The following is a 22,634-nucleotide window of genomic DNA, read 5'->3' on the forward strand; positions in this document are numbered from 1 at the left end:
ACGGATGCTGTGTGTGTTTGTTTGCTCTGCCAGTTGCCTTTTGTTGCTGTGCACTTCAGTTAATTTTGTTATTTATAGCACTTAATGCTTGTTCCCTTCTCTGTGGGCCTTTTGTTTGTTTGTTTGCCTTTGTTATTGGCTATCATCGAAATTTGCCGCTTCACTTGCTTGATAAGGCCACATAATTTGTTATTGAAATAACAATTTTCAGCAACGATATTCATTAATATTTATTATGATTATTCCACTACTGTGCGACACATGGCGCAAAAAAACAAAATAATTAGGTCGCAACTCGCATTGATGGGCGTTGATGAAGAAGGGATAAAATCGAATAGAAAGTGAAAAATTAGAATTATAAATACCCGAAAGGAATTTTTGTTTAAATTTAAAAATCATTTACTTTGCTCTAGCTTATCGACTATTTATAATCTATGTAGATCTATTGAATTGTTTACTTACCGAGGCATAGGCCGCGCCACACGCATCCATGCACAGATACAAGCAGGTTGCCACACTTTGTATCTTAATGCGACCCACATCCACCGTGGAGCGCTGCAGAATGGCTGCAAGAGACGAAAAGAAAGCAGGTCATTAATTAATTATCAATCAATTTCCAGCGGCGAGCAGCTGACCAAAAAGTAATATATACAGCATATCTGAATGCATATACATATGCTTAAGAGCTCTGAGCACAAAAGCCGCTTGATTAGCCCAACCAGAACCAGTGTGTCAGGATGTCAGCCCAAAGGCCAGACCCAAGCTGACCAACTGCCAAAGCTGTTAATTAAATGTCCGACACTTTTAAATGCTGTCAAAAGAAATTGCAGCAGGCCAAACTGAAAGTCACCCAGCTCTGTGTACTGTGTATCAAAATGCTATTACGAATCCATAAATAATTTAAAGAAAAACAATAAAAACCGCACTTAATCAAACAAAGTGAAATACGCCCTCCGGACTCGAACCCGCGCACTCAATCTGAGCATAGAGCGCGATAGACGAAGCGTTTAGCGCGCAGCGCCACTGCTGTGCGAAATTTGTCAACTGTACAATGGGGCGTTGCGGGCTAAAGTGAGGTTATAAATCGCGTATTTCGAGGTTAATTGAAATTGCTGCCATGAATTTCAAGTTCAGGCGCTGTCTAAAGGTCAAACCACTTGTGTGGCCGCTGGGACCGCCCGCTCGACTCGGGCTGCCTGTCAATTTCCCAATCGCCTGGCCAAAGTGTGTCAGCACTTTGTGCCCCACACACAGAGACACACACCAACACACTCACACACACACACACCCATTCGTTCAATGAACCTTATGCACTTTATGCCATAATAAACAAGATTTTTTATAAATACTTGAACTGCAGCTTGTTATGAACCAATTGGAAAAGTCTTGGCAGCTGCCGCGGATATCATCAAAGCAGCCCAAAAGTAAAAAAAATTAAAAGAAAGAGGAGATAAAAGATTATTGAGGGAGTTAATGCCGGAACACAGTCCGTGGTTTCGGACTGCCAAAACGAAAGGGAAGAAAAACTATTGAGTGGCCTCTTGAGTGATGGAAAAATTGATTTTTGACGCCGAAAAAATTGAAGGAGAAAAGCGCAGTGTGTGTTTTCTTTAAAGAGTTGTTTACGTTACGGTAATGATCAACTATGGAGTACGGGCTGATTGGCCAGCAGATGGCGCTAGACCCAAACAACAAGCAGAGCATTTCTTTTACGGCAGCACTTTATGAGCTATGCCCAAAGGAAATGGAAAAGTCTCGGCATATACATATGTATGTATGTATGTACCCCCAACAAACAGTAATATGTATTTCTGGAAAAGTCAATGGAAAAGTCGGCAAGCCGCTGCTAAATCTTTACGATGCAAACTTTTGGCAATTTATGTGAGCTGTGACAAATGGAAATTGAAAGTACATGAAAATGTTCAAAGAAAATGTGATGGAAAGTAGGCGTAAACTTTTGCCGGCTATGGTAAATGCGTGCACAGAACTTTGTTATTTAATTTGCTAGAAACTGTGTCAAAGATAAGCAGACGCCAGGGCGGCGCAAAAAATAAGTTTTATTGGGAGAAAAAAAGAATTGCTTTCTGCGATTTACGAGTCTGCATATCCGTATCTGTAGCAGCTGGCCAAACTAAACAATGGGGAATGCATTTGCCTTTTCGGTTTATTTACAGCATTACGGAAATTATAAAGTTGCAGCCGGATAAAAGTAAAATTGTGGCTTTTGCTTGATTTATAATTTCCCACCCAAAAACTCAAACCAAAAAAAAAAAAGAAAAAAAAATATATGTATATCTTCTAAATTTTTTTTTTTTTAAATCGAAGCCATGAAATATTGCCAACGTTGTTCCTTGAAATAAATAAAAATGAAAATGAGATGAAAAACTAAAATAAATGATATGCTAAGCGCTACACTTAATTTGTTACAGATCTGTAGAGCTGGGAGGGGGTAGGGGTCGTTGTTGCTCGTAGCAAGTGACAGCCTTTCACTTTGTGTGTGTCCAAATGGCGCTTTTGGTGTTGCATTTCACTTGTGGTGCCCCATTTAAAAACCGATTTGTTTAGCTCGAGTTAACATAAGTAATTTTTCTTGTTTTTATCTGTTTTTTATATTTTTGTGGATATATGTTTTTAACATATGAACACTTTTAGTTTGAATTGTGTGTGTGTGTGGGACGTACAACGAATCGCTCAAAATTATGAAAATTCCACGCATTTTGTTGCTTCTGCGAGTTTGTTCTTGTTTTGTCTTCTCGCTCTTGCGCTCTCGCTCTTTCTGTTGTTGAGCTGCCTGTGCTATATATAACCCCTAAAGCAATAACAACAACAACGATAGCTGCGTGAGAACAAGCATGTCCATACAATGTACGCAAGAACAAAGTTCTATGGGCTGCTTGTATTGATTGTTCGTTAGCACTGCTTGCGTGTGGCGCCGTGGCTTAGTTGGTTAAAGCGCCTGTCTAGTAAACAGGAGATCGTGAGTTCGAATCTCGCCGGGGCCTAGCATACTGATGTGTGCGTTAATTTTTTTTTTAAATTTATTATTAATACATATAAATTCTATTATCTATTTTAATTGTAAGTTAAGAAAGCATAAAATTATAAAGAATATATTTTGTATATCAAGATTTAAATTTTAAATTACTTTTTTAATAGAAATGTATAAAAATCAATTATTTTATAAACTAGAAAAATTTTTATGAACTTTACTAAGACTATTATTTTTTTTTTTTTAATAAAACACCCAATAATCTTAATGTTTATGGATCAAGTTTGATCCACCGATGTTAAGAAAAAAACCAATATAAACTGATAATTCTTTACACTTCACAGAGGTGTGAAATCAATGCATAATAACAAATACCCGAATGATCATTTATTGAACAATAAATGAGCTGGCAGCCCACAAATTGCTCGACAGTTCATTGAACCAACTGTGAAATGTATTGTGGGGCCGAGCAGGAACAATATGCAGAATCAAACAAATTTGAATCCGAATTGAATGAATATCCGAAATTCAAGGCACGCATCTGAGCTGCTTTAAATTGCCCACATATTAAGCACGTAGAAAAGTCAGTCGGAGGCACGCACTTCCAATAATTAAAATGTCAAAATATGACTGTCAAAAGTCGAAGTTCTCGAAGGTGTACGCGATTGAGTTATGCGACAAACTTCACCAAAAAATTTTCCCCTTCGTGTTTAATCACCGTTGCAGGCGCACAATTTATGCTAATGAGGCCTTAATTTCGAGACTTTGTCGCCGACTCGACAGTCGATAATGATTAAATTTATGATCGGCTCTTCAATAAAGGTTAACAATGAAAAACAAAAAAAATTCAAAGACTTTTTATTTTGCTGATGAACAAAACATTAAATTTAAAAATGCATGAATATATTTGAGAATGTAATTTCCATTATATGTTTAATTATGCTCACAACGAATATAATGTGTGACGTATAATACAATTTATGCCGCGCTTTTTGTGGATATTTAACATAATTTGACAGCAGCCCTATAGAGGCCCATATAATGGGCTTTTACTACTGTGCGCCGTTTTTATGATCGACTTATGTTTTCTGCCTCTTTATATATTTAAATGGTTATGTATATACGTATATTATTTATGTATTGTGCCAGCGTATTTTGACAATTTAATAGCATTCACAGCGACAGCGCATATCCATCAAAATACAGTTGTATCTCACAGATAACTGCAGCTATTAAACACTAATTAATTGCGGTTTATAGAGTTGTCTCTTTAAAAACAATAAATCTTCCGACTTCCAACGAGCAGAGAAAGAATCCGCAACTGCGGGCGCTTAGATAAGAGTCTTATATTTGGGTGTCGTAAAAGATTTAATGGGAAGAGAAGAGACACTTCTATAAAAGTGAAAACGGATGGTAAATCCCACAGCAGGCTCACCCCTATAAGAAGCTCAAGATATATTGAAATACATATCATATCAATTTATTTATATATTCAATTCGCACACAGTTTATACAGTTGACTACCTTTTTTCCTACTTTGTTTAACCCCCTGATGCCTATGGAGCTATTGTTCGGCTCGGCTTTGCCAATAACCGAATTGCATTAACATGTCTTTTGGGGGTTGTCAACGGATATCCGATGCCAATATCCGATAGGACAAATGCGCATAAGTATAAATTATTAAAACCCATTGACAGCTGATGCTTAGGGGTTGCTACAAATTGGCAAAGTTCTTGGCAATAGAGCCACGCCCACAAATGACAGTAAGATAATCGCATATGAAATTGCATATTGAAGAAATTTTTGATTAGTCCCCGATCTATTGTCATGATAAAAGCGCAGACATTGATGGGATTTGTCAGGGCCCCAGCTGTGCGGAGCTAGAACTAAGCATCTAAACATAACTATCCATAAGTCTTAGTGGCTTTCACTGGCAGCGGCCATGCCACATAGGAAGCTACCGTTTAAGAGCATGACCAAATCTTGAATGATATCTCCCGAGTCCCAATTCATTAATGAAAAATGAACGTAGTTATTGAGCGTGCCTTGATTTGATTAAATCAGACTAATAATGTGTAAAGTATGGGGCCCACCAGGCGAGTCCCCTAAGCTGCTTTGCCGTAAAAGTCTAACCAAGTTTTACCAGTGAAAGTTCGGCTGATTTGAATAGAAAATATGCCAGCAAATGTATAGCATGTTGTTCTTACAAATTAAAGCAAGCTGAACAGCAAAAAAATATATATGAAAATTTGAAAAACCAAAAACTTCAAACAATTTGTAAAAAAAAAGTTGTATAAGGAAAAAACATGTTAAAACCATGTCAAAAATTTTTAAAGAAGTTGTTAAAAGCTTGAGAGAGGGAAAAATTTGTTTTTGAATGCATTTCGTAAAGGTGCCACGCCTCCGTTTGACGCTGCCGCCCCGCCGGACTCAATGACAGGCCAATTTGAAGGCGCCCGCTGCGCGCGACTCTGCCAGCGTCGCAGTCGGCATCACAGTCAGAGTCGATGTCGTTGTCAACTTTGCGGTCAGCGTCTAGTTTTTGTCTTTCTTTCTTATATATATATTTTTTTTGGTTTTGGTTTTCCGCATTTCCTTGTATCTGCCCAACCAGTTGGAGTGGAAATGAAATATGTAGATGAGTCTTTAATTAATTTGAGACACGACACGACAAGTGGCGTCGTCTGTGGCTGCGTCTGTGGCAGCAAATGCAACGGCAACGGCATCGCCAACAGCATCTGCATCTGCAACTGCAACGGCGACTGCCTCCTGCCGCTTTTTGGGCCCGGCCAGCTTTTTAGGCCAAGAATCAGGCGACAGGTTTAGGTCCCAGCTCTACGCACAACTATTCAGTGACGCGAGGGCAGGTGTTGACTCACCTGGCTGACTGGCCATTAGAGGCTGTGATCGGTTTTAAATGCATCCATTGATCATATCGTTATATCTGCAATTGTCAGCCGCTCAGTGTGTCAGCTATTAAATTCATGTTCAATTCAATTAAACTATCGTCCAATCAATTTACATAAGTTGTTAGCGATCCAGCGGCGAGCAAAAGCTGCATACAAAGTGGTTCAGCCTGAAGTTTCATTTTAGATAATATATTCCATAAATATACGTGAAAGATGCTAAGATAAGTTAAAGATAATCTTTTATATGCTGCAGTCATACAAGAAATATATATTGATGTCACAAGAAATATTATATAGTGATTTGGACATTTCGTTTTTAGAGTAGATTTTACAAATTCCTCAGCAGCTGATTTAATTTCTTTCTTCTTCTTTATTGGTCATCAAGAATCTTTTGTTTCTCAACAAAGCCACAATAACTTTGATTTATGATGAGGAATAGAATTATAGTTATCAAAGAAAGTTTTCTTCATATCATATTACTCCATTCAATGAATGATCTCTTTACTTTAATTACTGATCTTATTTCATCTAGGAATTCGCTGTAACTAATACAAAATAATATTTAATTTTATCTGTATCCTCTAAGAGCTCGTTAATCAACACCAACCCATTGATCTTCTTGCAGCATCCCATCTTATTATTGAGCATAGTCTATGATCGATAAGAGATAAATTATTTCTAATCTCTTGCAGACTTACTCCAGCGCATGCTAATCTTTGCGGTCCATAATTCTTTGTCAAGAACCACTGTGATCTGATCTATGCCGTCAGTCAACTCGGCGGAACCACAAACACATTGCACCAGCCACAACGGGCCATTGATCATTCGCTTAACCCATATATCTATTATAGACAAAACATCGATCCGCTGACACCAGAAGTGTGCGACCGAAGACTTCCGCCCGATGACAGTCGGTGCGGACAGTCAGCTGCCCGCATACAAGACTTCTATCTGTGTGCCAGACAATTTTAAAAGCTGAGCGTCTGCAAATGCTAAAAATGTTTTATGGATTCTATGTAGCAACTATTTTTGTGTGTATTTCTTTTTTTTCCGACTTTTTTTGCTTTTCTTTTCTTTTTGTTGTGTGGCATAAAAAAATGCAGTCTAACCAGACATTGAAGTAAGACGCTGACAGGCGGGCGATCGGACGGCTGCACTGGGTCGGGGTAGGCTTTTGGCGAACGGGTCTACCAAATGGCAATTGACAGTTTGGGCTTTGACAGCGATGCGTGCAAAACATGCGGCTTATAACAGTTCATTTTGGCCGCATGTATGCATGTCTGCATGTCTGCATGTCGGGCATGTAATTAAAAGATTTATATATATGTATATATGTATGTAAATTGTATGCGAAAAATATAGATACATTTATCTATTTGCCGCATAAATCAAACATGTGACAAATTGTCTAATTGATTTCTGACAATTTGCAGTTGGTAATTAAATCCACACTTTATTGGCCGAGTCTCGAGCCAAGCTTGTTGCATTTAATGCAACAGCAAATAACAACTCTTATCTCACGCTTTGTTGACTGCTTTGCTGCCAACTTTGTTGTTAATTTAATGAGAGCCTTAATGTGTCACATAATGATAAGGAGGATAGGGCGCAGTGTAGTGCCCTCTAGCACTTAAGATAGATCAGCTTAATGCTATATGCAAATATTTGCCACATACACAGGCACACATCACGATTGTAGTGCAGCGGGTGCTGCTGCTACTTTTGGTTCTATAACAGTGCCCAGCGCTGTGCGTGGCAACTGAAACTCTGAACAGAGCTGACCCTGAAAAGTTCGCTAAATTGAAGCTTATCGCGTGGGCCGTAGCATAAATTCTATCAAAATTATCTGCTTTATTTGATTTTCATATTAAGTGACTTGTTATTGTCGGCATGCTCCAAGTGGAAGCTTCAATTGAATTAGGGTTTTCTAGAAATAGATAGCTGTGGTGCGTCAACAAAGTAGAATATTCCATAAAACAATTTTCTAAATACATTGTATACACCTAAGTAGAATTGCAATTTTGATGAAATGGTTGGCAAATATTCGCAATGAATTCTAAGTAATTCTTGAATCTTCTATATTACTTTATATTCGTTTGTAATATCACATTCGAGGCAAAAGTTTCTCCCACAGCTAAGAGCTTGTTGCTCGACTTTCCACATAATCGACGAGCCGTACAGAGCACCCATTAATGTAATGGCTCCCCAAACAGTAGTCTGATTGGACATGTGGGGAAAGTGGGGAAATGGGCGCTCTGCAAACATATTGTAAATTCGAGCTGCAGTCAAAGTTCAAAGCGTTTCCATTTGTATTACGGACGACGTCATTTACGTCAGTTTGACATGATTTAGCCATGTCAAGGGATACGATTTGGTTCGCTACGGATTGGTAATACGAAATCGAATTGGCATTGGAGCTGCCTGCTGACACACATATTACACGCCCCAGGGCACAGAGATACATATAGCCAAATATATATACTTGTGAATGGTAGACATCTAAATACTTGGAATCTGGAGCGCAACGAATTGTTGTTGTTGCTGTGGCTGTGTTATTGTGCGTGCAGCTAAATTGTCGCCTTGTCAACGTCAAGGGGCAAATATATTTTTAGCTGTCAGCCCGCTAGACATTTGACATGTACTGCAACACCCTCGCACCCTCGCCTCGTCGCGCTCTCTTTCAAAGAAGCAAATATTTCAATTAGTTAGAGTTGAATTGTTGTGGCTAAAGTTGTTAATGACAGCTAATGCTTCCTTAAATGTTGTAGCAGAGATAGATGTAAGCCTAGATGTAGCTACGTAGATGTAGATAATGGTAGAGGCATAACTATATCAGATACAGATACAGATACAGATACAGATACAGATACAGATACAGATACAGATACAGATACAGATACAGATACAGATACAGATACAGATACAGATACAGATACAGATACAGATACAGATACAGATACAGATACAGATACAGATACAGATACAGATACAGATACGGATGCATCCACCAATTCATGCGCTCTATTTGCCAGCACGCATAATGTGCCCGGGTGCATCGGGTGTTAGTTAAGCCAACAATGTGCCTCACAGATACATTTCATAGCCGCAGCTGTGTTTGTGCGCGCGTAAATAGCGCAGAGCGCGCTTAGTGGCATTTGCAATTAATTCACAGCAAACAGCAAATGTTGCAAATAAATTAGCAGGCCAAATGCAACAACAACAGCAACAACAACAACAGCAGCAGCAGAAATTCGTGTGTAATTGTAACGTACCACAAAATAAAACACAGGCTGTAAAAAGTATCTGTAAAACGAGCTGTGCGCTGCAGTGGAAGCCGGGCAGCAAAATAAAAATGAAAAGTGCGACGGTGTCGCTTATCGAGTGGCCGGCAACGACAACAACAACAAACAGTGCAACGTCAGCAATTTCGGTTGTTGTTGTTGTTGGTGTTGGTGTTGCTATTGCGCGCACACGTCATAATTATCGGCGCAAATGAACGACGAGCCGAACACATACACACACTAATACAGACAGGCAAGCTACCTATTGCAGATACATTTACAGATACAACTACAGCCACAGCTACAGCTACAGCTACAGATACAGATACATTTGTACACGGCCAGCACAATGCAAAATATATTGGCTTAGGTCAGTGGCTCATTGAACGCAAATGCAAATTGTTGTTGTTGTTGGTATTTCGCACTTCACACCATCGCAAGGCACGAGGCGAGCAACGAACAAATGTTTATATATACATACATATGTGTGTGTGTGTGTGTATCTGCAAGATACAAACTGCAAGTAGCGGACTTAATGTGATAAACAAACTAAACGCCCGCCTTGGCGGCCAGTTAAAATTTTAAAACAAATATGAAAAGAGCAAATACTTTTTAAAGTGTTACCTCATCTGGCAAAGCAACAGATACAGATACATCGATAGTTGGGAGCTGCAGATACATTTGGTGTGCGATATGAAGTCAACTGTGCAAATAAATCAATTGCTGACTTTACAGATCCAACTGTTTACATATGGATACATTTGCAGACTCAATTATAAAATTGTAAATACGAGCACCGATAGATATAGATACAGTTTCAAATGCAAATAAAACCATAGAGAAAGACAAAGATACTTTTCAGCTTCAGATGGTGTATGTATATTATATATTCACTCATCATAAATGACTTGTGAGCTGCGCTCTCCTCTCGCCTGGACTTGGCGAAGCAGGTTCTCTTAGCACTCCATATAGGGTTACCAGATCCCCTATAAGAAAACTATCGAATTTCCAGTGCCCCAGCCCCGAAACCAGACCTGAGTGAGTTGGGTGCGTAGATAAAAGAGCGAATTCTATTATTATGATTCTTGTTTATTAGCTGACCGCTGTCAGTCTTTATAAAAGTCAGAGCTCATAAATATTAACAGAAATTCCATGAAATCTATAACATACTCCTGGTAATTGGCCATTAATTAAAATTAAAATATCCAAAATGCCATTTAAAGTTATTTATAAACAATATTAACGAAACTGTTGCCCAATTGCCAGGCCTTATAAAAGATGCCATAAAAAATAAAAAGTCCATAATGGAGACATACGAAATCTGTCATTAAAAGCACGCAACAGCCAATAAACAGAGATACTATAAATAAAACATAGATATAGATACAAATATAAATATACAAATACCAAATGCATGTATATGCTATCGGGGCGATATCGATAAGGCAGGGAATCGAGAGTGAAAGTCTCTGCTCCACTTCCCCAAATGCACATAAAAATTAACAAAAAATCAACAAATACGTAAAATTGAGATAAGCGCATGCCTAACAGCTAGTATCTCTACTGCAACTATCTGTGTATCCATGTATCTATGTATCTTTGGCGGCTTTATTGTCACCGACACGCATCATAAATGGGGAAAATTGTTGCTTTCATCGCGGCCATCTGTAAAGTTTTTAAATTCGAAAATTTCCACGTTACATGACCGCATACTACCAAAAAAAACGAAAATATATTATTGGGCTGAGAAAATCTTTATGATGTGTTAAGCCATTATGGAAATGTTGATTCTATATCGCTTTCCCATTATTCTATTTGTTTCCATTTTGGTTTACGCCTCGCTCTTAATTATTATTTAAATGTTTGCCTTAATTGACCTCATAATGCGGCATGAAATTGTATTGCTATACACTTGAGTCCATACACTGAATGTTTTGCACGCTTGATTGAATAAGCGCTTGACTAAGCGAATGCGCCAACAACAGCTGAGGGTGTTCCAGCTGAAAAATTGTGGGAACAGCGCGTCTGGCCTGGGGCTGAATCAAAGATGCAGTAGCAGCCTGGAAGCTGCCAGCTCAGAGACATCTGAGAGAACCAAAATATAATTAATAATAATAGACAATTTGAGAAAAAGGAGAATTTATGAACTGTGAGATTCCAAAGGTGTGTTCAGGTAGGGCTAATAAAAAAACAAATAAGATTTCCTAAAGTTGACAGAAAGTGAAATTACCCATTTAAAATTTGATAAAAGTGAATCTAATTTAATTTTCAACTAACTTTCTGCTTTATATACTTAGTTGTATCCCCATAGTTGTATCTTTAACTCAGCAGCAACTTGATGGCCTTAATCAAATCATTCATTCAACAAAATATTCATAAATCATAATTAATACATCATTTGCAAACACTCCTTTAACGATGCATTGTTGATCCGGCAGCCTCATTGCTTGTTAAGCGCTTGTCAAATGCATTTGTCGGCTAATGTCGCGACCACCTTGTAGCATTTGTAGACATTCGCAGCACAGACACGCGACGACAACAACAACAATTCGCCTACTGTGCAATCAGCCGCAATAAAAAGTCGAGCATTTGGAAAACGTTTAACAATAGACGCGATCTGGCGCATTGCCAAAGCCAAAGCCAAAGCCAAAGCCCCAAAGGCCCCACAGAGTCCAGTGGAACATGGAGCGTTTGTCATGCATCGTGGGCAACACTTGCCACCAGGCTGTAGTTGTTGTTGTTGTTGCTGCTGCCATTGCAGTTGGCAGTTGGCAGTTGTTGTTGTTATGGCTATAACAGCGCATATATTTTGCTTGTTGGCCACGTTATGTTCACACTTGGCGCGCGTGTTGAGATCGTTTATCGATTGACAGGCAATTGTGATTTATGCAAATTACAGCTCGACACCTTAGCAAAAATGCAACAAAGAAGAAGAAGAGGAAAAACAAAAACTACAGCATGAATGAAAATTTGTGCGCTTTCTTCTAAATTTTTGTTTTGTTTTATTCGATTTGCCATGTTTGGTTTTGGGCTTTGTTTATTGACTTGTTGCAAGAAAATAAAGTCAAGACAGTTGGGCAGTGTGGCATGCCACACACGCACACGCACACACACACACGCACACACACACGCATACCAACAATTTGATTGTTTTCATTTCTATTAATATTTTCTTTGGAAAAATTATTCTTGCACCCCATAAAAATGTTCGCTGTTGTGTAGCATCAACAACTGAGTAGCACGGACAGGCATTAATCACATGCCAAAAACCGCATTGCTCAGCTAGCCATCTGAAGTAGTTCTGCTCGCATCTATTTCGTTTCGATTTCTAAGCAACTTTTCCTTTTTGCGCCTCTATTGTTATTTATAGCGGCCAGCGGGCAGACGCCCGAGCGCAAAACAGAAATCAAACACACTGAAACATGCGTCAATAACCCCATTCTCCATAGACGACTAAGCGCAAATCGCTTTGCAATCATTTATGATATTCACTTCGCATTGAATGTGGTGTGAGTGCTACGCTCAGAGCGGTTTGTACATTGATTTGATAGTGAGTGGAGTGTAACTCAAGACGACTTGCAGCTTATCTACCCGACTATCGAGACACTTTTCGACTTGCTTTAACTTTGCTCTAATCTCTGTCATTGATATGTGCCTCAATGCTTATGCGTGCGAAGATCGTATGATAGCCACGCCCCATTGAGTCATACCTAAGTGCAAACCTTCTGGACGCAGGTATTCCTATTCTGCAAACTATGAAGGTGTTTCAATGCACAAATAGGTATAATAGGGTATGCGAATTACGCTCAACTAAGATGTGAAGTGAATGTGGGCTTGATTGACTATTTTATATAATTTTTTTTTAGTCATTCTATTATAAAAGTTTTAATAATAATAATAATAATAATAATCGAATAAAGAATTCTTTACATAAATAAAAATTAAATAATAATAATAATGTAATAATAGTAATAATGGCCATTAGGATAATATATAAAAATATAATATTCATGAAATATTAAATGCATATAAAAGTATATATAATATAGTAATATTATACATAAGGCTGAAGAGCTATATACTATATACTGACATTTATAATAATAATATAAACAATGAAAATAATAACGCAAATTATAATAATTCTCTAGAACATACATATATACATATATAACATATATAACCTAGTGTTGGCTATAAGCTCATTAGACGCATACAGAAATGGCAAGGCAAATGAAAGAAAACTAATGCTTAGAGGTGTAAATAAAATGAAGTCAGATTCCCACAGCTCTTGTGACAACAATCATTAGATAGTCTCGACGCAATCGTGTGCGCAGCAACTGCACGACTGCGCCGCACCCAAATGAAGGAAAAGCGCTGAAGAAGTTCGGGGCGGGCCACTTGGGACAGCATAATTGATTTGTCTAATGCGGCAGGCAGACCGCGCAGCTCCGCATGGGCTTTGGCAATTGCGGCTAGGCGGCCGGAGTGCTGTTTGTTTTGTACGTACGTTGATGCAGTTGCACGATAAAAAGATACAAAGATACATTTCTGCTCGTTTAATTGCGGGCTACACGCTGCGCTGCTACACAGCTCGCTCCGTTCCCCACCCGCTCCGTTCCCGCCAGCCCATCAAGCAAGCTGATTAGCTGTTGAGTTATTAGCAAACACAGACATGACTGTGCATATATCTGCATATGCAGATACATCTGTATCTCAGTGTGCGAGAGAGAGATCCGTGTGAGTTCTGGCGAGATCTGAGCTGATAGATACTGATAACTTGCTGGCAATCAGTCATTTGTTCAGTTATTCATTCACATTGGCCAATGTTTGGCAATCAGCAGCTGGCAGCGTTGCGCAAACAAAGGTGCCACACGGAGCGTGGAAAGCCGCCCCAGGATTGACAGCCAGACAGACGAGGCGACAGTTAGCCAGCCAGCCAGCCAGCCAACCCACTTGACAAAGCTAAACAAAGCTCAAAGGTTTCATTGCTTAATGTCAGGGGCTCCACAAGCGACTTAAACTGATTTATAATTGCGATACGATACATTCTTTTAGCTCCATCCCTCTCTCTCTTTCTCTTTCTCTCTGTGCAAATAAATAAGCGCCTTAGTTCAGGCGTTGACAACGCCTGGCCCGGCCAGGCCATGGCCAATCCTCAGCCGGGCAAATATGTGGGCAAGCGGCGCTCGAGGAGCAGGCGACAAGTGTGTAAATTGAAACCCATTTGACTTGCGGTCTCGTCTCGGTCTGCTCTCCGGTCCGGTCCATCGTGCCTGGGTGTTAAAAACAAGCCAAGCACTAGCATCATCGCTGCTGAAGACCACCGACTGTGTCGCTTGCCATTTAACAGCTACTAAAAACCCAACGATGGCCGATCTCTTTTATAAGAAATTGAACTTTAAGCACTTTTCTCAGGCGGCTCATCATTAACACACCGAAGTGGATTTGCTCTTGAGCTGATTTAGTTGCGTATTGCTGATTGACATTCATGTAGACATATAGTAAGCGAATTCCGGATATTTCCCCAGACAAACTTATACGAGCCAGCGTATATGGTTATATTATATTCCATGTACATATAACGACGATTCTTAGACCGTCGGTATAACGAGGTTCCATTGTATTTTGTATGAATCAAAATTCTATACTTGTAATCAAATTTGTTCAGTTCATATATTAAAGGATAAATTTTTTCGTTTGTCCACATCTCTTTTCTATTTTATTTTAATTACATTACCTTTTCAACAATATTTTCATAATATTTAAACTTCATTAAGGTTAATTTCTCAGATTTGTTTGCCTTGCATTCGCCCAAGTCTAACGAGCTCTCTAGCTTTTATTGCCATTCAATTGCGAAATAGTTGGCTTGGCCAACTGTTTGACAAGTTTATAGTATCCTCTGGCGGTGGTGAGGGTATGCAAAAACGAATTGAATAAAACTAAAGAGCGCCATCAAAACAGGCAACAAAATATGCGTAATTATCGGCTAGCCATTGGCAGCCGTGCAGTTCCGCTTCGTTTCGCTGCGCTGCTCTGATCTGAGCCACAAGCACAAGACAAGGCAACGGCTACCATTTGCAGTCGCGGAGTCTGGGCCTTTGTGTCTGAGCCGTCTGTCAGTGTCTGTCTGTTTGGCTGTCTGTCTGTCTGTCCGTTTGGCATCCTGGCGCTAAAACGAACGAAACCTGCGAGCGGCAACAATGCGATAAATAACCCGGCAGCTAATTTAAATGGCGTGGCCAATGCGCGGCCCATAAAAACCCAATCGAAACTAGATCTGATTAACTTTGATTTATCGTAGGCGGCGGCGGCGGCGGCGGTGGTGGCAGGCAGCGGCAGTCGCTAAATTTAGCCCAGCTGCAGTGGTATCTGTGAGCTAGGGCCGCAGCATCTGCAGCAGCCACAGTCAGAGCCACAGTCAGAGTCGCAGTCGCAACTTCAGCTTCATTAGGCTGCGGTTAAAAGGGCAGCGCAGCATCCTTTTTGCGAATTGAATTGTAGTTCTGCGTCTGGGCGTGAGTTTGAGTAATGTGTGGGCGTTGGCTGGCTGGCGTTGGGTCACATATTTGCACTTTGACTGCCAGGCCCGGCTGCCACCCTCGCAACGTCATCGCCAAGTTGAATGGCCTTAACGGCCTTGTTAGCGCTAACTTCCTTATGCAAAGCAGGCCAAAATAGACTAGAGTAAGGCAAACTTTTGCTGCAATTTGCATGCAAATCGTTGACATTATTTGGAGCCACTCTTCAGGCTCTTTCACTGTTATGAGCCACTCACGACACCGTCACGTCCTACGCTGCCAAAAAAACGAGAGAGAGAGAAAAAGATGGATACAAAGAAAGGGCCTTTTCTCATTTGCAAAGCATTTCATTAGCATAGCAAAAAGGCGGAGCTGCATAAAGGCCATGTAGATTAGGCTGTAGTTGAGATATCGCAAATGTGGCTCAGCTTCAGCTCAATTTGAGCCCGCAAAGTTCAATGCCATCTGTCTCAAGGCGCAACGAGCGACAGCCATCAAAATTCGCATGTCGCGCACAAATCGCATGCAAACCGCGCATAATTCGCTCGTTCAACAAGTGGGGTGTGTTGTGCTGCTGCTCCCGCCCTCCTCTCAACGCTCTCAATCAATTTGTCAGTGAATTATTTTAAAGAACGCAATTAAGCCAGAAAACAAGTCATTTATTAATATGGCATAAATTAATTTTGCAGTTTTGTGCAAAAGTTTTTGCATTCGCTAAAAGTATCTGTCAGATACGCCCGAGCAGCACGAACTCTCTGGCAAATCGCGGCGCCAGCGACATTGATCTTGGCACATGTTCGCTTTAATTAGGCTGACAACTGGGCCCAACTGGTAGCATTCATTGTCCATTAAAAATGACTTAACAAAACTGCAATGCAAATAAAATGAGATAAAAATAAAATAAGAAATGAAATAAATAAACAGAAAACCGTTCGATGAGCTGTTGGCATTCCTGGGATATTCGCTTTATTTGTCGCCGTTTTCCGTTTCATTTGCGTGCATTTACAACTTGTTTCCCAACACTTTTTAATCAGTCTGACAACACACTGTTAAGGTCACCGCGGCTCACATTAATTACTGAAATCCGCAACACGTACGGGCCATTAAAGAGCGCCTTATGGGCGAGGCTCCCGTTTCGCAATGCTAATGAAAGCCACAAAATGCGACGACACCAAAACGCACAGCCAATTAGCTGATTGTGTGATACGTGTTTTGGCAAGGATTTGCATGGACAGAGCAGCCGGAGGAGCAGCTCGGGGAGGAGCAGTTGTAGGAGTACCCAACTCAACTCTATGGCCAGTTGCATTACTTCAAATTGTGTGATCGAAGTCGGTCAGTGGAGCAAGTGCGTACTTGGCAAATAAAGTACTTAAGTGTAGACTAAATCTATAGACATTAGTATTCAAATGATAAGCCTGAAGTGCAGGGAGCTCGAGTCTCTAAACGTTTCCAACGAATATTTTATACACTTGCTAAGAAACTGAACTCAGTAGCTGTTGGATTAATTTATAGTTTGACTTTGTTTATTACCTTGCAGTTGGCATGGATTGCAGCTTAGCTTTCTCTGCAGTTAGTTGGTGAGGAAAAGCAAATTTTCTCTCTTGTTAGAAATACTTTACATTTAATTTCAATCCTTGGCTCCGTTTACCTATCTCGAAGCTGGAACTCTTTCAGCACTCTAGTTGATCATCATTAGTAGTTCAATATTTCAGTTCACATTCAACAACCGAGCTTAAATAGATCGGCCATTTTAGCTCTGCAAATCGAGCCGCTTGGCAACTCTTTGAAGCCCACCCATAGCTCAGTTAATTTCTAATGCAATAAAAAATCGTTTTTCACACGCTTTCTTTGAAAAAAAAGAAGAACTTATACTGTTAAACCCTTGCCTCATAAATCGCGGCAACTGCCGCAACGAAAAATGTGCAACAAAATATCGAAAACAAATATCAATCATTTTCTATGTGTCTAGCTAACAAGCTGCACGCACATTAAGTGCTGTGCGTGTGTGTGTGTGTGTGTGTGTGTGGGATCGAGACTGAGATTTGGTATTGAGATGATCGCTTATCAATGCAGCACACACAAAGGCCGACAAATTAAAAGCCATAAACTTAATGAGCGATCATAAAAATGCACTTGAGTGAGACAGCAGCAGGAGGAGGAGGAGCAGCAGGAGCAGCTACATCCACAACTGCGTTGACAACGACAACGACATCGACTAGGGACTACTGCAGTCAGTTCGGATCATAAAGTACATTCATATTAAGTACAACTTATAGATACTTTTGTATCTGCGCTGATAATTAAGTGGATTACCATAGCCAACTGCATAGGTTGCGAGTGCCGCATTTATTATGCCGTCTTCCGGTTCGCTCTTTTGTTTATACCGAAACTGAGTCAATGTGCGTGTGTGTGTGCGCATTCTTGAATATTTTTTATATATATTTATAGGTCTATGTGTTTTATAGGAAATGGAGCTGAAATTATTCGCCAGACCAACAAAGTGTGTTGCTTCAGCGGAAGCAAGAGATTTTTGAATATTAGAGTAGTAGGAATTACAAAATCATAATAAAGAAAATAATAATAAAATCTAAATATAATAAAATCTAATTATGAAAAGGTAAATTGCTTGCCCAAGAAGAAAACTTCATAAGGTAAACAAACGTCAATTTATAATCAGCTTTGAAACGCATTTTGTAATTCAGAATACATTTTTTTAATAAATTTAAAAATATATTTAAATATATGCCAATCTACTCTATCAAAATAAGCTATTTTCAGAAAATATATAAAAAAATAAAAAAGAATTTTATACAATTTCATTTTTAACCTCTCGAGTGTAGAACAAACATTTATGTGCACACAATATAATTTATTGAATATGATACATATATATATGTTAAAATACTGTACAATACAAGCTCTCGTAGGAATTGTTTGCTTGGCAGACTACATCACAATTCAATAAACTTAATCCCAATCCGATTATATTTTTAACTACTTGTCAAGCCAGTTTATAATTTTAATAGTTTAATCTGCAGCTGGTTGTTCTGCTTAATGTAAATACATATAATTATTTAGCTTTTTTAATAGTTATACATTATATTATTATATAGTTAATACTCTTAATGGACAATACAAAATTTAATTTTTTCCATGACTTCATTGTCAACACGCGAGATAGTCTAATCTAAAGTGCAGAACCTTTAAACCGGAAATGGTTAGCTGCTTAGCTAGTTCTAGCTGCTTCTGATCATTTGCAGAGCCTTACAGAAAAATCTTAGACTGCCCATTGAAGCTGAAGAGCTGCCTAAAGGCAAATAATTACATAATATCGCCGGAAGCTGAAGTCAGCTGACGATTTCCAATTTGCAATTGGGCACATCAGGAGCTTCTGGCAAAGCTCGCGATTAAAACGAATTCTTATCAAAAATTCGCGGGCCAATAACCGATAAGAGTTGACACATTTAACTGGGCGACATATATATATATATATATATATACATATATTTAATATAGTTTTTTATGGCCATTGTATGAGCGAGTGCTGCGCAGTTCTCGATTCCAAAAGCAGCTAATGGGGGCCGGGCTGGCGAAAAAAATACTATTAATCAATATAATTGATGACAATTGGCGGGCTAGTTTTGGACTGGTAACAAAACGCTTATCGCCGTGCGCGAATCTAACACTATTAGTCAATGGATCTTTCCGTTCCTTGAAGTCTGCCAGCTGCGCCTGCCCCCATCGTATCATCAATTTATCCGCAAGTGCGATCTATCTTAAGAGCGGTGCTGCATTCCAGCTCAATTGAATGTGCTAACAGAGAGAGACGGAGAGAGAGTGGGAGAGTGTGTGTGTGTGTCTTTTGCCTAGTTGGAGGGCAGCTGATTTATGAATTTGACCGGAGAAGTCAACGCGCCTTGCTTGTCAGTTAATGACCCTGTGTACGGGCCATAGCACAGACATTTTTGTGCATAATGATCGAACTGGCAGAGCAATTGTCCATCACTTGGCGCTGATTTGTCGCTTGATTGCAAATCAAACACTAAGTTAGTAAGGCAGAAGGGCAACAACTCACAACTCCAACTGCAGGCCACTGCAGCCCGCTGATTGAGGGAACACTCCTAACACACAAATGCACATGGCTGCTGCACTCTCTGCTGATTGCTTCGCCGATTGGCAAACTGACCCACAGTCGGTGACAAGCGACAAGATCAATAAATGTTGCTCTTCAATTACCACAGATGAATTGAGCAGCCGCAGGAGTAGACGAGGTCACTTTATATGCAACAGAAGTGTCTCGATGAAATGTAAGTAAGATTTATAGACATTCCAGAAAACTAAGGAAAACTTATCGAAAAAAATGTATAAGATTCTTATAAAACTGATTAATGAATGATTATACAAATAAATACGTCATGTAGCAGTCAATTTAATATAATAATTGATACAAATTAATATTTTTTTGCAAGCAAAAAAATCAATTTTAATAAAAAAATTGGTTTATTAGTGAAAAGTTTTCAATTGATTAAAAACTTTACAAAATAGACTTCAAAATCAGGGTATAAACATAAATAATTACTTTAATAATGTTAAATTATCACATTCTTTAATAATGTTAATAACAGAAATGGATTTACGTTTCAAAGAAAACGCGCGCGATTTTAAACGCGTCAAATATGTGCGTGTTTTACGTTTGCTCGATATATAAGTTTGAGAATTGTTTTACTACTTGTGCCAATTTGTGTAGAGCATAACTACACGCACACTCACGCACACACACACATACACATGCAAAAGTGACTAACTTTAGATGCAAGAGATTTCTAGGCGCTGCTTTCTCGCGCGTTTCGGCGTGTTTATTCAATTAGCATAGCTTTCGTTGTTGTTGGTATATGTTTTGTATTTTTTTGTATTTTTTTTTTTAATTTTTTAGTTTATGTTTGCCGGCAGTGCTGCCTTTGAACCAAACAACAACAACAAGAACAACGACAACAATTACGAAAAGAGCAAGAGCAATAGCAAAAGCAAAGAGAAGCAGAACATCGATGGCTGCAGATATAGACGCAGCCGACATAATTGTGGGCCATTTATCATGGGGCAGTTGGCAAGGCGGAGACAAGCCAACTGACAACTCAATGAGCAAAGCGGCGGCTCCGATGCGCTACGCAATCAGCTCGAATTAACACACCTACGGCACGTAGTTGCCCAGAACGAGTAGTCCAGACACCTGCCGCTGGGCCAAGTTCAGCTTATTGCCCTGTTTTATAGAGTTTTTCTTGTCCTTAACTTCTTTTATTTTTGATTTTTGTTGTTGTTGTGCCATTTAAATGCAGACAAAGTAATTTTTTGCTCAGCGCGCGCGCTGATTAAAATGGATTTTATAAATTATGCAGTCGAGCCTGGCGGCGTCGGTCGCGTCGGCAGTAACAGCGCGATTAAAATCGCCAAGCTGCAGTCGCGTTGGCGGCGGCGCTAACAAAGCTGCAGTAACTGCAGAATCTAGCTGCTGCTGCTGCTGTTGCTGCAGTTGTTGTCCGAACTCTACGTGCTCACTTTGGCTAATAGAAAGATTTATCACTTGGCCTGGCTCGCGTTTCAATTTTCATTTCATTTGCACGCCGCGTCAATTTGGCTCGAAGCTCGCATTATTTATGCCCCAAATCGCAATTCCCGATTTCATCCCATTTAATTTATCGCATTTAAATTGCAATTTCTTGTTCGGCAGCTGCAAGCGGCCTTAGCCCTCGTCGTCTTCTTCTTCTTCTTCTTGTTAAGTTTGTGGCCTTCCCCTTTTAGCATCCGCTTCCCCATCTCTTCCCATCTTTTCAATTTTTTTTTTCGTATTTTTTTATTCACACCTCAAATGTAGCGCGATTTCCGAAGTGCTTTTCTATTAGCATGTGGCAGCCCACATAGCTCTTCGGTCAGTTTTCTTCTTGATTTGTGTTCAGCGTGATCCAGAGATCACATGAGCTGCCACAGCAGATAACGGTCAGTTCTCATGCCGATTCCCTGCTGCTTTTTGGGCAAAAATAATCATATATTACGCTGATATATGAGCAAAGCTGAGATTCATGGCATTACGCATCCTCAAACAAGTCGGAAACTGTAGCGCATCTTGCAAGCATTTATTATATGCAATTATTTTTATTTTATATACAAAAATAAATAAATAAAATTAAATTAAAATAAAAATAAAAATTCATATTCGAGCTGGAGGACTCTTCCACCATAGGAAAAATATCGACTTTTATAGATTAAAACCTGTTTATCTATCTCAAGAAAAGACAACTCTAGCTCTAATGTAGTAGCCTCTAAAAAGGTTTCTTTTACCGCTGAATCTAAATAAAATATATTTACAAAACTTTAACCAAAAGCGTAACTAAAAAGTGAAAGATGCCTCAGGCATTCGAGGTAAAATGCTAATTTTAATAATTACAATATTTTTGAAGCTGAGAAATGGGTCTACATTCACATTTATAGTAAGGTTCCATTTGGACTTGTTTAAGTAGATCATTATGATAAATGAAAGCCCAATAATTAAGCAATTAACTGATTATGAGACCGTTTAGAGGCCATTTGGAATTTGTATAGAAATACTTTAAATATTTTAATATTTAATTCCATTTTTAATAATAATCTAGATGAAAAATGCATAACAATGACTGGGGCTGACTGTTTTAATTGGACCAAATAGATTTGATGCCCTGAAAAATGTAACTGTTTCCCATTTTATATAAGCTGTCCCTCAATGACGCAAAAGCCTCAAGCAAATGATATAAAATTACGCATACGCCGCGTGCGTCAACAAATTGAAATGCAAAAGAAATGTACAAACTTCTTGCGGCTGTCAAATGTGGCAACCAAAATAAACAGCCAAAAACCGTAAACAAGCCGGGCCAAAAGAAAGCGCTGCTGCCTGCATTGATTTAGCCAA

The 22,634-nt window shown here is 39.3% G+C and overlaps 1 protein-coding gene and 1 non-coding gene across 3 annotated transcripts in view; one reads left to right on the forward strand and one right to left on the reverse strand.

The window, feature by feature from the left end:
* bnl (fibroblast growth factor branchless) overlaps positions 1–22,634 on the reverse strand; it is a 57,029-nt gene that overhangs the window by 7,572 nt on the left and 26,823 nt on the right. For both annotated transcript variants that reach the window (XM_089265017.1, XM_089265020.1), the window contains exon 3: positions 463–566. In XM_089265017.1, the coding sequence (XP_089121143.1) occupies positions 463–566 (104 nt within the window). The remainder of the gene's footprint in view (positions 1–462; positions 567–22,634) is intronic.
* Positions 2,929–3,002, forward strand: TRNAT-AGU (transfer RNA threonine (anticodon AGU)). Its single transcript has one exon. It is a non-coding gene; the product is annotated as a tRNA-Thr (tRNA).

This window comes from Drosophila navojoa, chromosome 2 (genome assembly GCF_054131105.1).
Source record: "Drosophila navojoa isolate 15081-1374.11 chromosome 2, UAZ_NAV_1.0, whole genome shotgun sequence".
Classification (NCBI taxonomy): domain Eukaryota; kingdom Metazoa; phylum Arthropoda; class Insecta; order Diptera; family Drosophilidae; genus Drosophila; species Drosophila navojoa.